At 37.7% G+C, this 21555-nt stretch overlaps 2 protein-coding genes across 2 annotated transcripts in view; one reads left to right on the forward strand and one right to left on the reverse strand.

Moving 5' to 3' along the window:
• Positions 1-20573, forward strand: part of LOC100390990 (THO complex subunit 2-like) — a 129955-nt gene extending 109382 nt beyond the window's left edge. The window contains exons 20-33 of the mRNA XM_054251608.2: positions 29-146; positions 1049-1228; positions 2235-2399; positions 6058-6333; positions 7375-7516; positions 7953-8110; positions 8979-9107; positions 9453-9584; positions 9667-9851; positions 10357-10535; positions 10777-10879; positions 12362-12792; positions 12988-13046; positions 20346-20573. Of these exons, the coding sequence (XP_054107583.2) occupies positions 29-146; positions 1049-1228; positions 2235-2399; positions 6058-6333; positions 7375-7516; positions 7953-8110; positions 8979-9107; positions 9453-9584; positions 9667-9851; positions 10357-10535; positions 10777-10879; positions 12362-12792; positions 12988-13046; positions 20346-20474 (2386 nt within the window). The 3' untranslated portion in view covers positions 20475-20573. The remainder of the gene's footprint in view (positions 1-28; positions 147-1048; positions 1229-2234; positions 2400-6057; positions 6334-7374; positions 7517-7952; positions 8111-8978; positions 9108-9452; positions 9585-9666; positions 9852-10356; positions 10536-10776; positions 10880-12361; positions 12793-12987; positions 13047-20345) is intronic.
• On the reverse strand, positions 14789-15448 carry LOC144581314 (testis-specific chromodomain protein Y 1-like). Its single transcript, XM_078364497.1, has one exon. It carries the CDS (start codon positions 15446-15448, stop codon positions 14789-14791), a length of 660 nt encoding a protein of 219 aa, XP_078220623.1.
• Positions 20574-21555: the final 982 nt, after the last annotated feature.

Consider the following 21555-nt stretch of genomic DNA (forward strand, 5'->3'; position numbering starts at 1 on the left):
CTGTTTTTCTTTTTTTCTTTTTGAATAGTTTTGACCTGCTTATATTGAAAGAAGTCGTGCAAAAAATGGCAGGAATACAAATTACAGAGGAAATGACGGTGGAGCAACTAGAGGCCATGACTGGTGGAGAGCAGCTAAAAGCTGAGGTAAGAATTGCTATTTTTGTTCATCAGCTTTTAGAATTCATAATGTATGTGTGATCATAGTAAATAATCCAAACAATATGTAAGTTAATAAAACCAAATGTCAAAGCCATACATGCCTTCCTTTCACAACCACCCATACTCCGTTTTAGAAATTGAGATACAGTAGTTACTTTAACTTTTTTAAAAAGCTGAAACAAAATATAAAAGTAAGTAATGCATCTGTAAGGAAAGTAATTACCAACTAAGTCCAGGCACGGTGGGTCATGTCCTGTAATCCCGGCACTTTGGGAGGCCGAGGCTGGTGCATCACCTGAGGTCAGGAGTTAGAGACTAACTTGTCCAACATGGCGAAACCCTGTCCCTACTAAAAAATTGAAGAATTAGCTGGCTGTGGTGGCTGGCGCCTGTAATTCCAGCTACTTGGGAGGCTGAGTCAGGAGAATTGCTTGAACCCAGGAGGCGGAGGTTGCAATGAGCCAAGATTACGCCATTGCCTGGGCAATGAGAGCAAGACTCTGTTCCTCCCCCTGACAAAATAATAATAAATAAATAATTACCGAATAATTACTAAGTCTTCTGTGATTCTTGATATCCTCACTCCGTTAAATCTTAGTTGCTCTGTTGAATCTGTGCCACAATGAATAATTTAATAATCCTTTATGAGGGTGCAAGGTGGAAAATGGAAAATATGCAAGAATTTAACTTCAGCTGATGTTTGTCTTTAAGCCAGTGACCGTAGTCAGTAATAGCCACTAAAATAAATTTGTGTAAGGGAAGGAATGTGTAATGTAGGGGTTTTTTAGGTTAAGGATTTAAACTCAACTTTTTGCTATGTCTTTATCAAATTAGACAGCATGGGTTATATACTGTACATTAGTAAATTTGTGTCTTCTCTTGTGCAGGGTGGTTATTTTGGCCAGATCAGAAACACTAAAGAATCCTCTCAGAGATTAAAGGATGCTCTTTTGGACCATGATCTTGTCCTTCCTCTCTTTCTCCTTATGGCTCAGCAGAGGAATAGGATAATCTTTCAGGAAGGTGGAGAGAAACATTTGAAACTTGTGGGAAAGCTCTATGACCAGGCAAGTTAAAGAGGCTTTTATGTTTACATACATTTTAAAAATCTTGTTAAAGGAAGATGTTATAATTTGAAAAATGTCATTTTTGCACATCATGTGAATATGAGACATCCTAATCTAATGTGAAATAGATATTCATGAAATAGAGCCTATTTCTATGTAAATTATGATATTTAAGAGTTAGCTCCAAGCGGTGTTATATGTAAGACTGTGAATTAATTAAATATTACATCATTAAATTTCTACATATTCAAGTTGTTTGCATGTATATCTTTCCTGGTGTCTGGAAATCTCAGTCGTAATAGAATAGATGCTTGTTTGCACTCGTGCACGCTCTCTCTTTTCTTTTTCTTTTTCTTTCTTTCTTTTTTTTTTAGGCAAGGCCTCACCCTGCTACTCAGGTTGGAGTGCAGTGCATGATCTCAGCTCACTGCAGCCTTGACCTCCCTGGCTCAAGTGATCAGCCTACCTCAGCCTCCCAAGTAGCTGGGGACTATAGGCGTGCACACCTCGCCTGGCTGATTTTTGGATTTTTTTTTTGTAGGGTCGGACTCTGCCATGTTGCGCAGGCTGGGTTGCTCTCTCTCTTTTCTTTGTGTTATCGTTGATGATAGGTAAACACATTTTGTGGGCTAATCTTAGGTTTTGGTACTTGATATTTATAACTACATTCTGTAAATAAAGTTTTCTTCTTTTAAGGGCAAAGGAATTGACTTCGGTTTGCCTATGGTTATTATCTTATTTGATTTAGGTAAATATATTCCACTAAAAGTGATGAAATACAGCTTGGCGTTTAAGAGACCTAGTTGGCTAGTAAAGCCTTGGATCAGTCAACCAGTCAGGGCCTTGGCATCTTTTTTGTAAAATGATTATGTGATTATATTTGAAGATGGCCTCTAAAGTCTTTTTAAGTTATAAAATTTGGATTCTTAATTTTTAAAATGTTCCTAAAATGACTTCTTACTCACTTTGGAAAATATGTTGATTTTGTCTTATTTTTTAAATTTAGTGTCATGATACCCTGGTGCAGTTTGGCGGGTTTTTAGCATCTAATCTGAGCACAGAAGATTATATAGAGCGAGTGCCTTCAATTGATGTACTCTGTAACGAATTTCATGCACCCCATGATGCGGCATTTTTCCTGTCTAGACCAATGTATGCCCGTCATATTTCGGTAAGTACAAGTGCCTTTGCTGCCGCTTAAGAATGATCCAAATTATTTCTTAACGGTTTTATCTGTACGTACATTTCACTACATATTTTGGGGGAAGGTCTTGGCCCTTAAACTGGGATCCCTTCTTTGTTTCCGGTAGGGACACAGAGCTGTGTAGTAGAGGTATACAAAAAAGGTGATGAGAAATTTGGAGTGTAAGTGATCATTTAATCAGACATCTGCTGTTAGTTTTTAACGTATCAACTGCTACAGTTTCCCACTTCTTTTCTAACTGTTACTTGATTTAATTATCGCTTTATTAGCGCCATGCAGAAATTCTTGTGTTACGTATACACTCTGAAAGGGAAAAGACAATAAGAGAGTGGTGTTAGGCTGCTTCTTCCCCTTCAGATCCTCTCAATCCAGAGAATTGTATGCTGTCTTTGTGTAATGTCTTATTGTTGTCACACCCCATGGTAGCTCAGACTCAGCTATACAAGAGGGTACCTGATTTCTTGATGGACTGAGGTGAGAGAATTGCTTCATCTTAGGAATTCTGACCTGCTCTGTGCTAAGCGAACACACTAATCAGCATTACGGAACCCTAGCAAACAGGAACACCTGGTTGTCTGAGGTTGGCTGAACTTTGCCAGGTCAGAAAATGGAGCAGGCCGTTCAAGCTACCGTATCTCTCTTACTTGTGTAAAATACTGTCTTTGTCTTTTAAGAGATAACAAAAATCTAAACAAAGAAAGGGCATTTCCTTCTCAGGCTTATAAGAAAACAGAAAACTATATGGAAGTGGCTGTATAGCCAAATTGGAGATAAGTCTTTCATCTGTAAGCAACATGCCACTCTCTGGAAAAGGGGTTTCCCAGCAACCTTGGTTTCACTGGATGGGCATCCAAGCTGCCCCGAGGATCCTTGCTTTTGCTTCTTGACTGAAAGCCTCTGTTGAGGAACCTTCATTGAGACAATGAAAATGTATATTAGATGACTGCTGTGTCCCCTCTATAAATTGACTATCGGCAGGCTCTCTTGAGGATAATTCAGCCAAATGTTGCTCAGATTTTTTTTTTTTTTTTTTTGAGATGAAGTCTTGCTCTGTCTCCCAGGCTGGAGTACAGTGGTGCAATCTCAGTTCACTGCAGCCTCTGCCTCCTAGATTCAAGCAATTCTCCTACCTCGTGCTCCCAACTAGCTGGGATTACAGGTGCCTGCCACCACACACAGCTGAATTTTCTATTTTTAGGGGTTTCGCTATGTTGGCCATGCTGGTCTCAAACTCCTGACCTCAGGTGATCCAGCTGCCTTGGCCTCCCCAAGTGCTGGCATTACAGGCGTGAGCCACTGGTCTGGCCTGCTCAGATTCTTGAGGCGAGATTTTTGAACAATAGAAGTACAGCAATAATTGTGGATATCAGTTCTATTCCGTAAGTCTAGTTCCCTAGGTGATTTGAGATGTAGAACTATTATGTCTCTTCATTAGACTGAAGATGTGAACTTGAAGTGGGAGTGAAACTGACTTTAGACAAGCACATTCTCATCCTGGGTAACTATGCAGTATAGCCGTCTTTTCTGACCAAGTCTGTTTTTCTGACTAGATCGCGACTATGAGGTGACTAGCAATAGAAATCATAGATTCAGACCCAGAGGACTGGGGAGACGGGAGCTATCATGTAACCCCCTCATACCTATAAACTAATTTTTAGTTTTAATTGTTGAAGTTGAGGTCCACCTGGAGGCACAGGTCTGAAAGATAACGCTTTTACCTAGTTCATATTCTGGATTTTGCCCAGAACAGGTAACTGGGCTCTCTTATGCAGATAACATCAACCCTTTTTTATCCTGTTTTGTTAGAACCTTAGCAGAAGTCATTCTGCTCATCTAGATTAATATTATTTACCTTCAATAAGACCTGTCCTCTAAATTAAACTGTTTTCCCAACTGTTAATCCCTCTGGTTTCTGATGCAATTGGGACTGCTCTCATAACTAATGTTCTTTATAACTTTGTCACTTATGTGGTCTTAGTAGTTGTCAGCATGCTCTCTAAAATGGGGATGACAACATAAATCTTTGGACTTCTAAAACAATTGTCAAATTCTCAGGTCCTGTTTAAGAACCCTCCTTGAAGAAAGAGAATGTTGTGTACTTTTAGTGCCGTGAGCCTGGGAGCATAGCAGCACCCAGGGCACTCAGGAAGGAAGAAGGCAGGTAACTGAGCTGTAAGGAGCTGAGACTCTTTTGCCTGCCATAGTGTAGAACTGGAAGCAGAAGCTTTGATCATCTTGTTTTCAGTTACGTGTTTAGCACAAATAGAATGATTTAAGTTATATTCTAACATAAAGAGGAAACTAGTTTTAGGACTTCCCTTAGGTTATATTAAGGCTGATAACTAACCCAAACAGAATTATCTGGACGAGAGCCATTTCATCCTAAAGGGACTGAGGGACATGAAGCAATAGCAGCAACTGTGTGTGTGTGTGTTTGTGTGTGTGTGTGTGTGTGTGTGTGTGTGTGTAGAGAGAGAGAAAATATATTTGGCACACACACATCCCTGCAGCCCCTCCCATTGTACTAACATTCTTTCCCCCATACTATTAAGAATATGGCCTTCCTCTGACTTTTCCCCAAAATTAGGATAACCAGTCAGGTGAAAGAAGCTGCAGCATCAGTTCTCACATGCTTTAAACTTCAATATACCGCAACTTTTCACAGAAAAAATTATTTGGCTAAGCAGCAGGGTAATGATTTGATCCTACTTTGCCTGGGACTTTCCCAGTTTTAACACTAAAGTCTTATATCCTCAGAAACCCCTAAATCCCCAGGGTCACCCTACTTAGCAGCCTTAAAACAAATTTCTCATAGCTTTTCTTAATGTTGATTCAGCTTTTTTTTTTTTTTCTTTTTTCTTTTTTTGAGACAGTCTCCTTCTGTCACCCAGGCTGGAGTGCAGGGGTGGGATCTCAGCTCACTGCAACCTCCGCCTCTAGGGCTCAAGTGACCCTCACACCTCAACCTGGCACGTAGCTGGAATTACAGGCATGTGCCACCACACCCAGATAATTTTTTATATTTTTTGTAGAGATGGGGTTTGGCCATGCTGGCCAGGTTGGTCTCGAACTCCTGACCTCAAGTTATCTGCCCACCTCAGCCTCTTGATCTAGCATTTTAATTGACACATTTTAATAGTTGGTAGGGACTACATGTAGTGATGTGTCAACTACATCCTGTCCTAGTTGGCTGTTACTAGTTGCATTCTTCCTCTTCTCTCATGTTAAGACCTTCTGTTTGTTCGCTTGACTATCTCAAAAGCAGGATCGGAAACCCTTCATGTTCAATCCCTGATACAGGAGCCAGAGGGAGTAGGGTGGGGGAATGGAAGAGGGTGATATGCATATACCCTATTCACTTTACTCCACAGGTTAGATAAGAATCCTCTGAAAAATCTCCTAGTTATCACTCAGTCCTAAAGATTGGAATAGCTTCCAGGGATGATTTGTCTTAAAATAAATGTGGTTGGGAGGAAACTAGAATTTCTATAACAGTTTTGAGATTGGCCATCTTTTGATTCTTTAAAAGGGAATACAGATTTTTATACCATGAAAGTCAAAGCTATAAATTATGTCATGTGTGTATGTATGTATGTATGTATGTATTTGTACTTTTTACCTCTAGTCAAAGTATGATGAACTTAAAAAATCAGAAAAGGGAAGTAAAGAGCAACATAAAGTTCATAAGTACATAACATCATGTGAGATGGTGATGGCTCCTGTCCATGAAGCAGTGGTCTCCTTACATGTTTCCGAAGTCTGGGATGACATCAGCCCTCAATTCTATGCCACGTTCTGGTCATTGACAATGTATGACCTTGCAGTTCCACACACCAGCTATAAACGAGAAGTAAATAGACTTAAAATCCACATGAGAGCAATTGATGACAATCAAGAAATGGTAGGTTTTTGTTCTAGTACTTCAAGTGCAATAACTTTATGATATTCAGTGTTACCTATATTTCGAAATTGTTTTAGCTCTGGTTCCTTAAAATGGTGGTCTTGTTGCTATATAATATTCTTTTAAATGGGGTTTAATAGTTACTTCTGAGTGGAGGGCCAGGAGATTGGTGACTAGGTGGAGGTTATGATTAATCAAAAATTATTTGAGGGTCCTTTTCTACTGATGACTGTGCTGATAACTTAAAACGATTCATGTGACTAATAGCAAGAGCAGTAGTTCTTAAGAGGAGAGTCCTTCAGGAGAAGATTATTGAAAAGCTGAATCCTGAGCTGAACAGGCCTTGAAGGTAGATTAGGTTTGGAAATATGGAAGCAAATAGGATGGTCACCATAGGGTTCCAGCAAAGATAGGAAGTAGGTTGAGGTTTAGGGAGACCACTTTTACTGATTCACTTTCATGTAGTCAATGTACTTAGTGATACGTATGGAGAGTTATGATGGGGCCAGATTGTATAGGGCATTGAAAATCAGGGAGAAAAGTAGGCTTGGTACAACTGAGAGCTATTTTAGTTTTCTGAGCAGGGGAGTAATAATGGTAAAAAATGGTACTTAAAAATGATTACTCATGACAGCAGTATGAAAGATGCTTTTGACAGGGGAGAGGACTAGCATTAGGCTAAAGAGCAGCTAGGTGGCTTTTTAGGCAATCTATTGTGAGAGCATAGACTGATGGAGGTAGTGGCCTTGTACAAGACTTGTAAACAAGTCTTGGTATAAAGGAAAAGGAAGAGTCAAAGATTTCTCCATGCCTGAGACTAGTAGTAGTATTAGTGTAGCAAATTTAGCTGTTTTGATGGTGTATGAAGCCTCCATGACAGTGTTATAAATGTGTTGAATGAAGATTAAAGTAGGACATTCAAGTGGACCTATATTCATATTGAATTATAAACTATCAGCCCTTATCTCTGTAAACTTTTCAGTTGAAAGAAGAAAGGTAATGTGCATATGGTTAGAAAAGTATCTAATTTATTCCTTGTAGCCCCCAAATAAAAAGAAAAAAGAGAAGGAGCACTGTACTGCTCTTCAGGACAAGCTTCTTGAAGAAGAAAAGAAACAGATGGAACATGTACAGAGAGTTCTACAGAGATTGAAACTGGAAAAGGACAAGTGGCTTTTAGCAAGTAAGTTATTGGAATTGTTACATTCCTGATGCTGGTAAATGACAGAAAACAAAACGTCAGAATTTTAGAGATGTTAAAGTATATTATGTTTGTGTTTCAACTCAGTGTTCCCAATCTCATTCTTTCATTATTCGTTGATGCAGAATGAACTTCACATTCACTGGAGGAACTGATACATTTTAACTGCAATATTGACAGCTTGTCATTCAGTTTTTCTGTACAAAACATATTTTTGGAGAAGTCATAGGTAGAAAAAATGTCCACAGCATAAAAATGATAGTCTTATCTCAGGCATGAGCTTTGGTTACAAACTATGAGTAGTTTGTGGTTTTATCGTATTCTCTGCACTAAAGGTAAATAATATTGTCATGTTCAGTGGCTTTGAGGCCCTTGAGGAAGAATTTTACAACTTAATATATCCTTCCTTTATTTACAGAATCTAACAAAAATGAGACCATCACAAAATTTCTACAGCTGTGTTTATTTCCTCGATGTATTTTTTCAGCAATTGATGCTGTTTACTGTGCTCGTTTTGTTGAATTGGTACATCAACAGAAAACTCCAAATTTTTCCACACTTCTTTGCTATGATCGAGTAAGTTCTTTTTATTGCAACCTTAAAAAAATTCTCACACAAAGATAGCTAACATTATAATCTATAGAGGTATTATTTTGTGTGTGGTTAGAAAGCATGAACTCAAGAGCCAAGTGTCTAAACTTGAATCCTAGCTTTACTATTTTCTAGCTGTATGATCTTTGGCTAGCCCTTTAACCTCTCTGTGACTGTTTTCTTATCTGTAAAGCATAAATAACCTGCTTCATGATGAAATGAGCCACTCCACATTAAAAAAGCACCTGATATGTAATAGGCACTCAAGGTTAAACTATTAACTGAGTTTACATGTATTATCATAATTGGTAGAACTCTTTTCTCCACTCTTAACCTTCAGTTCTCAAAAAAAAAATTTACACCTTCACACACACATAAAAGCAGGGAAGCTTTTCAATATGGTCATATTCACATTTTGTGTTTAGCTTTTTTCTTATATTACTGCATTTTGTGTTTTAAAAACATAATGTATGTTCCAGCACGTCAGCTGCCTGTTTCTAATTTACATCCGCATTTCCTCTGTTTACTCTCCCCATAAACCCAGTCATATGTGTGGCTAAGTCATTAAGAAACTATTATATAATAATAATGATAGGTTTTTGTTTTTTTTTCTGTCACTGTAAATCAGCTTTCCTTATAAAAATTGTTTTTCTGGGTATTTGCTTTATGAATGCACTATTTCCCCACAAAAGCCAAACTCTCCAAAGGTCTCTGGAGTGTCAGTATATAAAGGGAATATACGTTTTTGACTAAGCTTACCTGTTTATTATGACTTGCTATAAGAGAATCTTCTAATATTTCAACTGATTTTGACCTTGATTTGTTTATATTTTTAAAACATTTTTTCCTGTAGGTTTTCTCTGACATAATTTACACAGTTGCAAGCTGTACTGAAAACGAAGCCAGTCGCTATGGAAGGTTTCTTTGCTGCATGTTAGAGACTGTGACCAGGTGGCATAGCGATAGAGCCACATATGAAAAGGTATCACTAATAGAAACCCTTACATTTTGCCTGTGTATATAATGACCGCACCCAGTAATGTCTAGATTGTTGAGTTTTAAAAGAGGAGCTGAGTTTAAGATTCAGTTGTAACACCATGTTTATAAGCACAATGAATTCGTTAAAAAGTGCTGTATACCTTTTTATTCTATCTCAAACTGACATTCCAAATTAATATCTTTATATAAGTTGAACTTTTTATGACTATCCAAATACACATGATGGTTTTATGTGGAAACATTGATCTAGTCTACTTAAGTTTCCATTTCTGCTATTTTGTGGATCACAATTTTTTTTCTTTAAACGTGACAAACATTGTTTCCTTAGGAATGTGGAAACTATCCAGGATTTTTTGCCACATTACGGGCAACTGGATTTGATGGTGGAAATAAGGCTCATCAATTAGACTATAAAAATTTTCGACATCTTGTACATAAATGGCATTATAAACTAACCAAGGTAAAAAAAAAATTAAATTTTTCAAAGGTAAATTTTTCTCTTTATACCTGCATAATAATGAATCTTAAAATGTTTGTTGTAGGCATCGATACATTGCCTTGAAACAGGCGAATATACTCACATCCGGAATATCTTGATTGTGCTAACAAAAATACTTCCTTGCTACCCAAAAGTTTTGAATCTGGGTCAAGCTTTGGAAAGAAGAGTACACAAAATCTGCGAAGAAGAAAAAGAGAGGAGGCCAGATCTATATGCATTGGCTATGGGGTAACAAAATTATATTTTAATGTGATTTGTAAGACTAGATGACAGAAGGATTCTGAAGACTTTAAAATGTTTTACAGTGTTGAAGTTTATCTTCTGCCTTCAGGAGATTATGGGAGATAATGGGATCATGTTCCCACAGGCTGGTGAGAGTTACCATTTCTGATGATCAACTTCCGGTCTATACTGGATGATAGTTTCAAAAGTCATATATAATACTTCTTGATTGGGAGGAAATATAATTTTATCATCAAAGTTACCAGATCTTCAAGAATAAAAGAAAAAAGCCATCTTAGTTTTAGGATTAGTTTATAGTGAAATTGTTATTTTTAAGAAAGTTGGGCATTCTATAGGAACCTTCAAGAACTTACTAAAAATTCGTATTTTTTTTTTACTTCCCTAGAACCACAGAGTAGAATGAATAACTTGCTAATTCTATTCTTATAAACCTCATGTTTGTGTTTTTTGATTTGTGTTTGTACATTTAAACACTTTGTGTGACTTTCAGCTACTCTGGGCAGTTGAAAAGTAGAAAGTCATACATGATATCTGAAAATGAGTTTCATCACAAAGACCCTCCTCCAAGGAATGCAGTTGCCAGTGTGCAAAATGAGCCTGGTGGTGGGCCTTCTTCATCATCAACAGGAAGTTCATCTAAATCGGATGAAAGCAGTACTGAGAAGACTGGTATGCTTACTTGTAGAAGCTTATAAGTAATATATTTTACCTCAACAAAGTGAAATGTTTTGTATCACAGAACAAGTACAATGCTGGCTTAGTATTACTTTTTATTCCCTAGATAGGAGTATATAAGTGTTAAGTATTCAGCCTGCTCCTTCTTTCTAATTATTCTCTAATCATTTAGCTGTGAAACTGTAGTTTATTTACATCTAAGGGCTTGTTAAATAAAACCTTACTTTTATTTCAGATAAATTAAGGGAGAGATCTCAGTGTGGTGTGAAAGCTGTTAATAAATCGTCTAATACCACACCTAAAGGGAATTCAAGCAATGGAAATAGTAACTCTAACAGGTAGGAACACTGTGCCATGTGTCATTATTCTAAATTCTTTTTTAAAATGATTTTTACGTATTTTTTTTTTTTTTTTTTGAGACGAGGGTCTTGCTATGTTGCGTAGGCTTTTCTTGAACTTCTGGCCTCAAGCAATCTGCCTTGCCTTGGCTTTCTATAGTGCTGGGATTAGAGGCACGAGCCACTGCGCCTGGCCCTCATAATTCTGATTTCGTATGTGGACCCGCATGAGTAGAAGGGGAGTGGTTGTTGAGTAATGTGAAAAGTCATTTATGTTGGACTTTGAAATTTTCTTTTTACCCTATTTTGCTGATATGCTTTACATCCTAATTATGTTTCATATCGTTATGCTTTGTATAACAACTTTGTTTCTCCTGGTGGGATATGCAGGGGAATATAGATGTGAAGTTAAAAAAATATTTTAGGATAGAGTGATTGCTGTGAACAATCTGAGTAAGGGCAGACATAAGAAAAGCCTACACTAATTTAAGTAGTGCTCCATCCAGCGAAGTAATCCGTTTCCTGATGGTATTTCCCTTGGTTGGTTTGTGAGGTATATATTTGGTTTTTACCATGTTATTCTGATAGGTTACGAATGTATTCCAAAAGAGAGGCTGACATTATTTTAATAATAATTTTCTTTTTTTTTTTTTTTTTTTTTGAGGCAGAGTCTCTTTCGATCACCCAGGCTGGAGTGCAGTGGTATGATCTTGGTTCACTGAAACCTCCGCCTCCTGGGTTCAAGTGATTCTTATGCCTCAGCCTCCCCGGTAGCTGGGATTACAAGCTACAAGCATGTGCTACCACACCTGGCTAATTTTTTGTGTGTTTTCAGTAAAGATAGGGTTTTGCCATGTTGACCAAGCTGGTTTCAGACTCCTGGCCTTGTGTGATCTGCCTGCCTTGGCTTCCTAAAGTGCTGGGCGTGAGCCACCATGCCTGGCTAATAATTATTGTTAATATGCAATTCATGAATTTGTTTTTCATTTACTGGATAAAGAAATAGTTTTTTTTTTTTTTTGGAGACGGAGTCTTGTTCTGTCACCCAGGATGGAGTGCAGTGGCCTGATCTTGGTTTGCTGCAACCTCTGCCTCTCAGGTTCAAGCGATTTTCATGCCTCAGCCTCCAGAGTAGCTGGGATTACAGGCGTGTGCTACTTTGCCCAGCTAAGTTTTTTATATTTTTAGTGGAGACGGGATTTTACCATGTTGGCCAGGCTGGTCTCAAACTCCTGACCTCAAGTGATCCACCCTCCTCAGCCTCCCAAAGTGCTGGGATTACAGGCGTGAGCCACTGCACCTCGCCATTGTTTCTTCCTTTTTACTTGTCTTAAAGTTGTCCTTTAGTTTTCAAAGGACACTACCTTAGTTCTAGTATTTTTTGAACTTAGTAAGAAAGCCTTTATGATATATTTTATCATAAATCAGACGGGATATGTTTTATGATTATTTGTCTTAAAATCCCATGTTTTTATTTTTAAGCAACAAAGCTGTTAAAGAAAATGACAAAGAAAAAGGGAAAGAGAAGGAAAAGAAGAAAAAAGAAAAGACTCCAGCTACTACTCCAGAGGCCAGGGTACTTGGTAAAGATGGTAAAGAAAAACCAAAGGAGGCGCGGCCAAATAAAGATGAAAAAGCAAGAGAAACCAAGGAAAGAATGCCAAAGTCTGACAAAGAAAAAGAAAAATTCAAGAAGGAAGAAAAAGTTAAAGATGAGAAATTCAAGACCACTATCCCCAATGCAGAATCAAAATCAAGTCAAGAAAGGGAAAGAGAGAAGGAGCCATCCAGAGAGAGAGATAGAGAAAAGAAAATGAAATCAAAGGAAAATGTTAAAGGAGGAGAAAAAACGCCAGTTTCTGGGTTTCTGAAGTCACCCGTTCCCCGATCAGATATTCCAGAGCCTGAAAGGGGCAAGTTTACCTTTCTATCTGTGTGCTTACCTTATCTTATTTTAATGTATAGTTGGTTAGTGTCTCCTTGTTTTGGTAGGTTACGTAGGGTTTTTGCTAGGGGAACGTGATTGCCTTACAAGTTGATTTTTTTTTAAGTGTTTAGAAAACAAAAAAAATATATCTTATTCTGACTGTTTCTTTTTGTCTTAACAGAAAAAAAACGCCGCAAAATTGATACCCACCCTTCTCCATCACATTCCTCCGCAGTAAAGGTTAGTATAGCCTGGAAAAGGCAGCATCCACTTTAGGCTCACCTGTTTGGAATACCAGTGTCCTGACTTCCTTCAAGTCTTATGCCAGGCATTCACTGGAGCCACTGGAGGTTTATATTGCATTACAAAATGAATTTTTCTATACTGGTGGACTGATTTTTCCTTCCCATTATTTTTATAAAAATGTTCAAATTTCAAGGACTTGGCACTAATTTTGGAGTGTTTCAAAATGCAAGAGAAGTTCTACCCAGAAGTGCCTCAACTGCTTTAAGCAGACTTTTTTGGAGTGCAATGGTAGCTACAGGCAAACAAATCTTTTCAGCAGAATGAAGCCTATTTTGCAGCATGAATATTGCTTACCGTAATTAAAATAGAAATCTGCTAAGCATGATTTCTTTACTGGTGGACCAAATGAAATTTTGAAACAGAGCCAGTTGACCATTACTAACTGATTTATGATGAAATGTCTGTGGGTATTAGGTAAATAAGCACTAATTTTTAACAGTTTATGTCAGCCAGTGTACCTGCATCCTAAAGTTGTGCCATTGTTTTTAGAATATATTGTATTAATCAAAAGTCTCAGCTGTACTGGGAGAACTTGCATGTACTTTTATTTTTTTCTGATTTGAATGGATGTTTTACTTGAAGTAGATATTGGGATTATTCTGAAATATGCCATTGAAGAACAAGTCAAAATAACACAATAGACACATCAGCTTAATATTTTTGAAAATTCTAAACATTCAACTTGTTTTTGTTTTTTGGTGTTAGCTATAACGTCACAATACTAATGAGAGTTTTCAATACCTGAGGTATTTGTGCCACTACAAAGTCAAAGGCAATATCTCAGATGTTATTTGGGCGAGGGGAGCAGAGACTGACACTTACTTACCTCATTTGACTCTGCATTCTAGGATATAAAAATAAGAAAAACAAATATTATCACAAATTTTCATGTTACTTAAATCTAATAGAGCACCATTCTCACCTTACTTCCAGTACTGATAACAATTAGAACATGAAAGGAAAATTTAGTGCTCAAAAGTGTGCTTTGAAATTTCAGCTCTTGTGTGCATAAAATAATGATATCTGAGCAAAAAGTTGTTTTATTGTTTATTCTAAATCGACAGTGTTCAAAAATTTGATACTATTAAATAAAGATCTTAGATGTTTTCAATTCTTTCTCCAAGACTTAGCTATTATTGAAATTATGATGGGTTATGAAGATGAATTAGGGCATCTTCCGGTAATAATATATTCTGCTAAGCTCCGTACTTGTGTCCTAAGCAGACAGACTGGTTATTAAATCTCATCAATTTTTGTTTGACCGTACTTTAACATGGATTCCATCCCTTCTGCTGTGCTGCAGATTTTCTTCAGCGTTTTACACTCTCTCTCATTGGCCTGTTCCAACTCCATCTTAATATTACAGCATACAAGGGCCTTACACTTTTCCAGTATAACAGGATTACAGGAGGCAAGTCTGTTAATTTGAATCATCACCTCTCGGGTGAAAGTTGAAGTCAAGAACACCTGAGAGACCAGGCCTTTGGCAGATGCCTCCCGTGCTGGCAGCTTTCACCCACCAATCAACCTTCCATTGGCGGATGCTCCACCCATGATTCTTGGAAATGTAACAGTAGTACAGCCATCTGGAGTCTGTCCAGAGGTCATATATGCGGTTTGAAACCAAGCCTATTCATTAGCCCAAACCAAGTCACAAAGAGGTAGTATAGTTGCACCTAGTTTAGTGGCTGGGCCGTTGACAGATACGACAGTAAGTTTTTAAAAAAATGAATGAAAACATTCACAAAGCTCTTAATGTCCACCATTTCAGGGCTCCTTCTGTTTCTGTCATTCCTTAAATTCTTCACAATGTACCCAAAATCAAGACCAGCGCGAAAGACACTGCCAGGGGCGCTGAACAACACAAGCTTGCTGTCATCCACAGTAGCCCTTTCCAGAGCATTCATGATTTCTTTAATAACTTCCGTGTTCAGTGCATTTTTCTCTGTTGATATAGTGGATAGCAATATGTGGGTGAATCTCTCGTCTTTCTTGACTGCAATGTCTCTGTATCTGTTGTCACTTTCTTTTAAGCTTATGAAATACATCCTCTTGGTAGAAGGCTGGTCTTTTCTCTCATCAATAATCTCTTTTGTCCCACCTTTCACTCTCCGAACAGATGTATGCCTGTTTGTTGTCCCATTGGCTGTTGAAGGGTCCATCAATACCCCTATACTTTCTTTGTTATCTGACTCTGTGGCCATGGCAGCAGTAACTGAGTCAGACATCTGAGACACTGGTGGTTGTGTGTGGGTCCTGTTTTCTATTCCATCCTGTTCTGTGTCAGGATCTGCTGAAATTCTGATGTGTTTGTCTGCTGCCGCCTTAAACGCCATCTTGTCCTCCTGAACTGGTGCAACAGGATCTAGTTTCAGAGGTTTCAAAACGGCACTGTGTTCTGGCCGTTAACTGGGCTCTCTGAGGTACAGGTGTCTTGATAGTTGAATTTATGTGCTCCAAATGTTTTGGGTCAGTGAGAAGTGCAGCAGTGTTTATTCTAATGTTCTGTCTGGCAGCAAGCAACTGGTTGTTTTTGGATTTGTTGTGGTTGCCAGTCGATGGCCTTTTAGGAAAGTTCGTAGGGAAGCTGAATGTGGAAGTTCTGAAAGTTCGTTTTCTGACATTGTTTGAAGAAGTCGTCCTTGTTCTGATCCACGTCGATTTTTTTTCTGCTTTTGTGTCTGTCGTCTGTTAAAGTCACAAATACATTGTCCACAGTTTGTGAGGTTCTGCTCTGGTTCCCAAGTGTCATCCCGTTTGTCTTAACCTTTCCACCGAACCAAATATTCTGTTTTCCCATTTCTGTGTTGTCTTTTGTCAATAATAGCTTCAACCTCAATCTCCTGGGTAGCCATGAAGAGAGGGACACAATTGAGACAGTTGCTGTTTTAAGCTTTTCTCAGTTGTGTCTCTTCATAGCCACTTCTTTTGGCCTCTGGTGCTTCACCAGGTGCTATGTATGGATGAGCCTCTTCCTCTTCGTGGACACTGCTGTAGTAAAACATGTGTGAAGAAGCAGTCAAAGAGCCTTAGCCTCTTCACACTTAAATCTTTGAGGGACAGCTTGGACTTGGTCTTATCATGCCAAGAAATCTGGCTAGGTAGCTTTCGGTAAGATTGGCTAAATCCACAGCTTTGACTCTTCTATAGTGCACAAAGTATTCTACATGCCTGTTACTCTCTTTTTTTTTTTTTTTTTTTGTTGCCTTGGTAATTATATTTAACGTTCTAAAGTTATAACATTTTAAAAGTCATACTGGCTTACCTGCAACAGCATGAAAACCCATACTTTATATGTTGGTCCTTCTTATTGTTGTTATTCATTTCTCAAAATTATATCTGTAATTATTGTATGTCAAAAACCCATACAAAATTTTAGTGACAACTTTTTATTAAATGTATTAGTTCTGCAAATTATTTGTAGAACAGATTGTGGAGCTACACGTTGTAAACTTTTTTATCTTTTATAATTGTTTATATATTTGTCTCTATTTTAACTCTTATTTATGTATACTGTTATTCAGTGTCTGTTTGTTTTACCCTTAAGTATTTATAACGCATTTCTTAAAAAGCCATCTAATAGGAAAAAGCCCCAGATTTTATCTGGGAATATTATGCTTTCTTTCTCACTTTTGATGGACAATTTTTTGCACAAAAGTTTTCTGTTTGAAAGTTTTTCTTACATCACTTGAATTGTGCTAGTCTGCTACTTTGTGGTCTCTGAGTTTTCAGATAAAAAAATTATTGATTATATTTGAGAGGTTTTTGTACATAACTCATCATTTCTTTTGCTGCTTTCAAGTTTGTTTTTGTTTTAAATGGCTAAATTATCATGTAAGTTTATGTGTGTGTCTTTCAGTTTATCACATTCGAAATTTTTTGGGGGTTGAGATGTTCATTTATTTCCCCATATTTATACAATTTTTGACCACTGCTCTTTAAGTCCTTGTTTTGATTTTCTGTCTCTTACTTGGAACCTCCAAAATGTGTAAGTGTGGCCGCCTGATGACTTCCCACAGGTTTCTAGGCAGTGTGGACGTACGTTCAACTCTTATCTTGTTTCCTTCTTGACATAATAATTTCAGTTAATTGTTCTTTAGGTTTTCTGATATTTTGGCTTTTCCTCTACTTAAGCCTACTTTTAATATTCTATAGCGAATTTTTGTTTCAGTTGTTTTACTTTTCTCTTTATGATTGTTCAGTTATTAAAATATTATCACTCCCTTTTTAAATTTATTCATGAATTTTCTGTGCTCCTTTAGGTTATTTTGTTATATTCCTATGAACATTAATTTCAAAAATTATTTTTTAGTAAACCTGCCATTTGAGCTGTCTAGGAGAACCTTGTGTTTCATATTATTTTTTGTTCCTGGAATGAGCTGTAGTTTTCTTTTTTACTTAATGTACTGTGATTTCATTAATGGTTGACAAGGGCAATTAAATTTTAAAATGCTGTTACCTTGAAAATCAGGATTTATTTTTCTGCATTGCTTGAAAGCGTTTTGTTCAGTCATCATGTCGGCTCTATCTGTATGGAAAATCAGTCGTACCAAATTTATTTTTGGGTCTTCTTTAATCCTGCACAGTTCTGGGGTACATGGCCTCATCGTAACAATTTATTTATCTATACTTTCATGCATACGTATTTATTTTGAATATTTTTATACACCAATGTCTGACTTCTTAAAAGGAAAAAAATAAGAAAATTAAAAAAAATAGAAAAAAATGTGTTGTGGCTCTTTACAATTTATTCTGAATGTTGGTTGAACAGGAGGAGGGAAAGTCTACACAGGGTTTGGAAATGAAACCATGACTATTCACCTCTGTCAGTACCTCTGTTATAAGAAGCACCATTCATTGCATAAGTCATTTTGAGAGTTTTAAGGCACAGTGTTTTCTGTTTTTCTGACTCTTGCCAGCTGCTTCAGAAGGTTTTCCAATTGGCATGCCACGGAGATGGTTAATAACAAATAAATAGCTATTGTTGATCTGTTTCATAAAATTGATAACGTTTAATTATTTTTTCCTATGGTAATTTCCTTTTGAAGCTGTAAACTTTCAGATGTAGTCTGGAATTCCAAAAAAAATTGCAGTATGTTTATTTTTTACTGTATCTAGTTTTGACTTGAAGAGCCACACATAGAGTACTCTGTAGTCCATTGTCATGCCTTTCCCAAAATTGGTATTATTTTACTTTTGGCCCCTGAGTAATTTCACCTAAAATAAGACTAGCATAGTAATTATATAAATGAATCCTTTTTCTAATAATGCATTTGCACTTGTGTGTGCCTTTTTATGAAGGAGCACATGTTGAAAGAAATTAAAAGTATAACATTATTACAAGTGTAAAATTAACTATGCTAATATTTACGTTCTTGTCTTCCATGACGATTATCTTATTTGATCCTTACGTTTTCTTTCATTTAAAAATAATTGGTAATGTACTTAACACAACATGGTACTGGTACGAAAACAGAGATTAGAAAATTGCAACTGGGCAGATACCTCAGAAAGAATACCTCACAGCTATAACCATCTGATCTTTGAGATACCAGACAAAAACAGGCAATGAGAATAGAATTCCATATTTATAACATGGTGTTGAAAAAAACTGGTTAGGCCGCGTGCTGTCGCTCGTGCCTGTGGTCCCAGGACTTCGGGAGGCTAAGGCGGGTGGATCACAGGGTCAAGAGGTCGAGACCATCCTGGTCAACGTAGTGAAACCTGTCTCTACTAAAAATACAGAATGTTCGCTTGACATGGTGGCCCGCTTCTGTAACGGTAGTTACTCAGAAGGCTGAGGCAAAAGAATTGCCTGAATCCAGTAGACAGAGGTAGCGGTGAGCCAAGGTCATGCCATTGCACTCCGGCCTGAGTAACAGGAGTAAAACTCTGTCACACAAAAAAGGTAAATAAATAAATAAAGAGAAAAGACTGGTTAGCCGTACTTAGAAAGCTGAAACAGAATCCCTTCTTTACAAATTATTCAAAAAATAACTCTAGATGGATTAAAAATTAATCATGAGGCCTAAGACTATAAAAAACATGGAAGAAAACCTGGAAAATACCATTCAGTACCGAGGCATGGTCAAGGACTTTACACTCAAGCACGAGAAGCAATGGAAACAAATAGACAAGTGTGACCTAATTAATCCCAAAAGTTTATGCACAGCAAAAGAAAACATGAATAGTGTGAACTGGCAACAAAGAAAATGTTAATATACTTTTGTAATCTACCCCTCTGAAAAGAAAGATATATCCAGAATCTACAAAGAACTTAAACAAATTTACACGATAAAAACAATCACCGGCATAAAAAAAGTGGACCAAAAATATATTCAGACACTTTTCAAAAGAGAACTTTCATGCAGTCAAGAAACATGTTTAAAAAAAAACCCATCATTACTGGTCAGTGGAGAAATGCAAACCCAAAGCATATTGAGATACCACCTCACCTCTGTTAGTATGTCGATAATTAAAACAATCAAGAGACAGGAAATGCTGGAGAAGATATGGAGACAGGAATCCCTTTACAATGTCGGTAGGAGTGTAAATTAGATTCACCACTGGAGAAGACGGTGTGGCAATTCGTCAAGAATCCAAAAATAGAAATGCAATTTGATCTAACAATACCATTACTGGGTTTACACCCAAAGGTTTATAAATCATTTTATTATAAAGAGACATGCACACATATGTTCATTGTAGCCGTGTTTACAAGAGAAAAAACTGGGAACCAACCCAAATGCCCATCAGTGATAGACTAGGTAAATAAAACATTGCACATATATGCCATGGAATACTATGTTACCATCAAAAAACATGAGTTCATGTTTCTTGCTGGGATATGGATAAAACTGGACACCATGATTCTCAGCAAACAGACACAACACTGCGTATGCTCACTCATAAATGAGTGTTCAACACTGAGAACATATCAACACTCGGAGGGGAACATCACACACTGGGGCCTGCAGGTCAAAGGGTTTAGAAAAGAAATAGAAAGGAGTGCGGGGATTTGGAACAGATAGCAAGGGGAACATTACCTAATGCAGATGATAGGGTGAGGGATGCAGAAATCAACCACCATACCGTGTGTATTAGTAACCATGGGAACAGCAAGGCTTGGGCCTGGAATTTTCTGGACACATTATAACCTGAAACGTACTGACAGGTACTTTCACTAATACATTTTGGGACCATCTTACCTATTCAGTTTTCCTCATTACTCAGGTGAGAAGGCATAAAGCGGGCACAGGGGTGACATGGCTTGGAAACGGATTATGTCAGATTCCAGGAAGAAGAAAGCAACCAGCAAAGACCCCACATCAGGAACCAGGGTTGTGTAGCAGCTTCTTTTGACCACCACCCTTACCCGTGCACCCTGACTCATGACCTAAGTTTGTATCTATTTTGGAGAATGAAAGGCACAATTTTAGAAGACACACAAAACCTTGCCATCTAAAGACAAACCAAGCTGTCATTGTGGTGTTTATTTCTAGCATTTTGTCTGTTTTGTTTCTTCATATTTCTGCTACATTGCAGTGATTTCTGAGCACGCTCCCTGCACTCTATGATCTTCCTCTGGTGAGGAGGATTTTGTCAAGAGAAGAAAAGTGCAGGGTGATCAGCTGTGGACCTGGGTACACGTGGGGCTGACCCATATCTTGTCTGGCCCTCACAGTATGTGCACATTTGCTCCTTATTTCCATCTACCTATGACATCAGCATCTCTCTTAAACTACCGGTGCCTACTTATATGTAGGTCTCCCACTACCCAAGTGTGTAACTCTAGACAAATTCGTGTAACCTCTTACTTGCAGAATAGGGATCCTGCTAGGAACTGCCATCGGGACTCCTGCTAAGGTTAAGTGGGAGTGGTTAACAACCGCCTAGGTGAGCACTCTGAGCATTCATGAAATATTAATTTTTTATTATCAACTGCTGCCTAATCGTCTTCTAGGATTGATCATCATATTCGCTTAACTACATTCATCTTGATAGTTATTATTTCTATTTTCAAAACTGGAGAAATATACTTCATTGAAAGCACTATAAATAACCTGCTAAAATTGTTTAGATTTTTAATAAGTCTTTATTAAGGCCTCAAGGGCCAGGCCAATCACAGACTAACCTCAGCCTTTGCAGCCTCAGGAACAATAATAAAGTCCTTTCAATTAGTTATATTCTGGGGTCCAAAATCTCTAGTGTTCAAGCAGAATCCAGATTGGCTTTAGTCTCCCCCAAGACCCCACAGATTCAGCCTGAGAGAGCCTCATCCTATTAAAGATGGTGTCATCTCTTTCCCCGACATGGTGTCCTGAAAGGTGCTGAGATGAACCAGTATGGGTCTTCCCAGAATTCTGACACACTCTCACTCATTTTCTCTGGCCCTGGCTTCTGCCTTCTACCTTTTGACCATCTGGTTCTAAAATGTGGCCAT

The sequence above is a fragment of the Callithrix jacchus genome, chromosome Y (assembly GCF_049354715.1).
Source record: "Callithrix jacchus isolate 240 chromosome Y, calJac240_pri, whole genome shotgun sequence".
Lineage (NCBI taxonomy): Eukaryota > Metazoa > Chordata > Mammalia > Primates > Cebidae > Callithrix > Callithrix jacchus.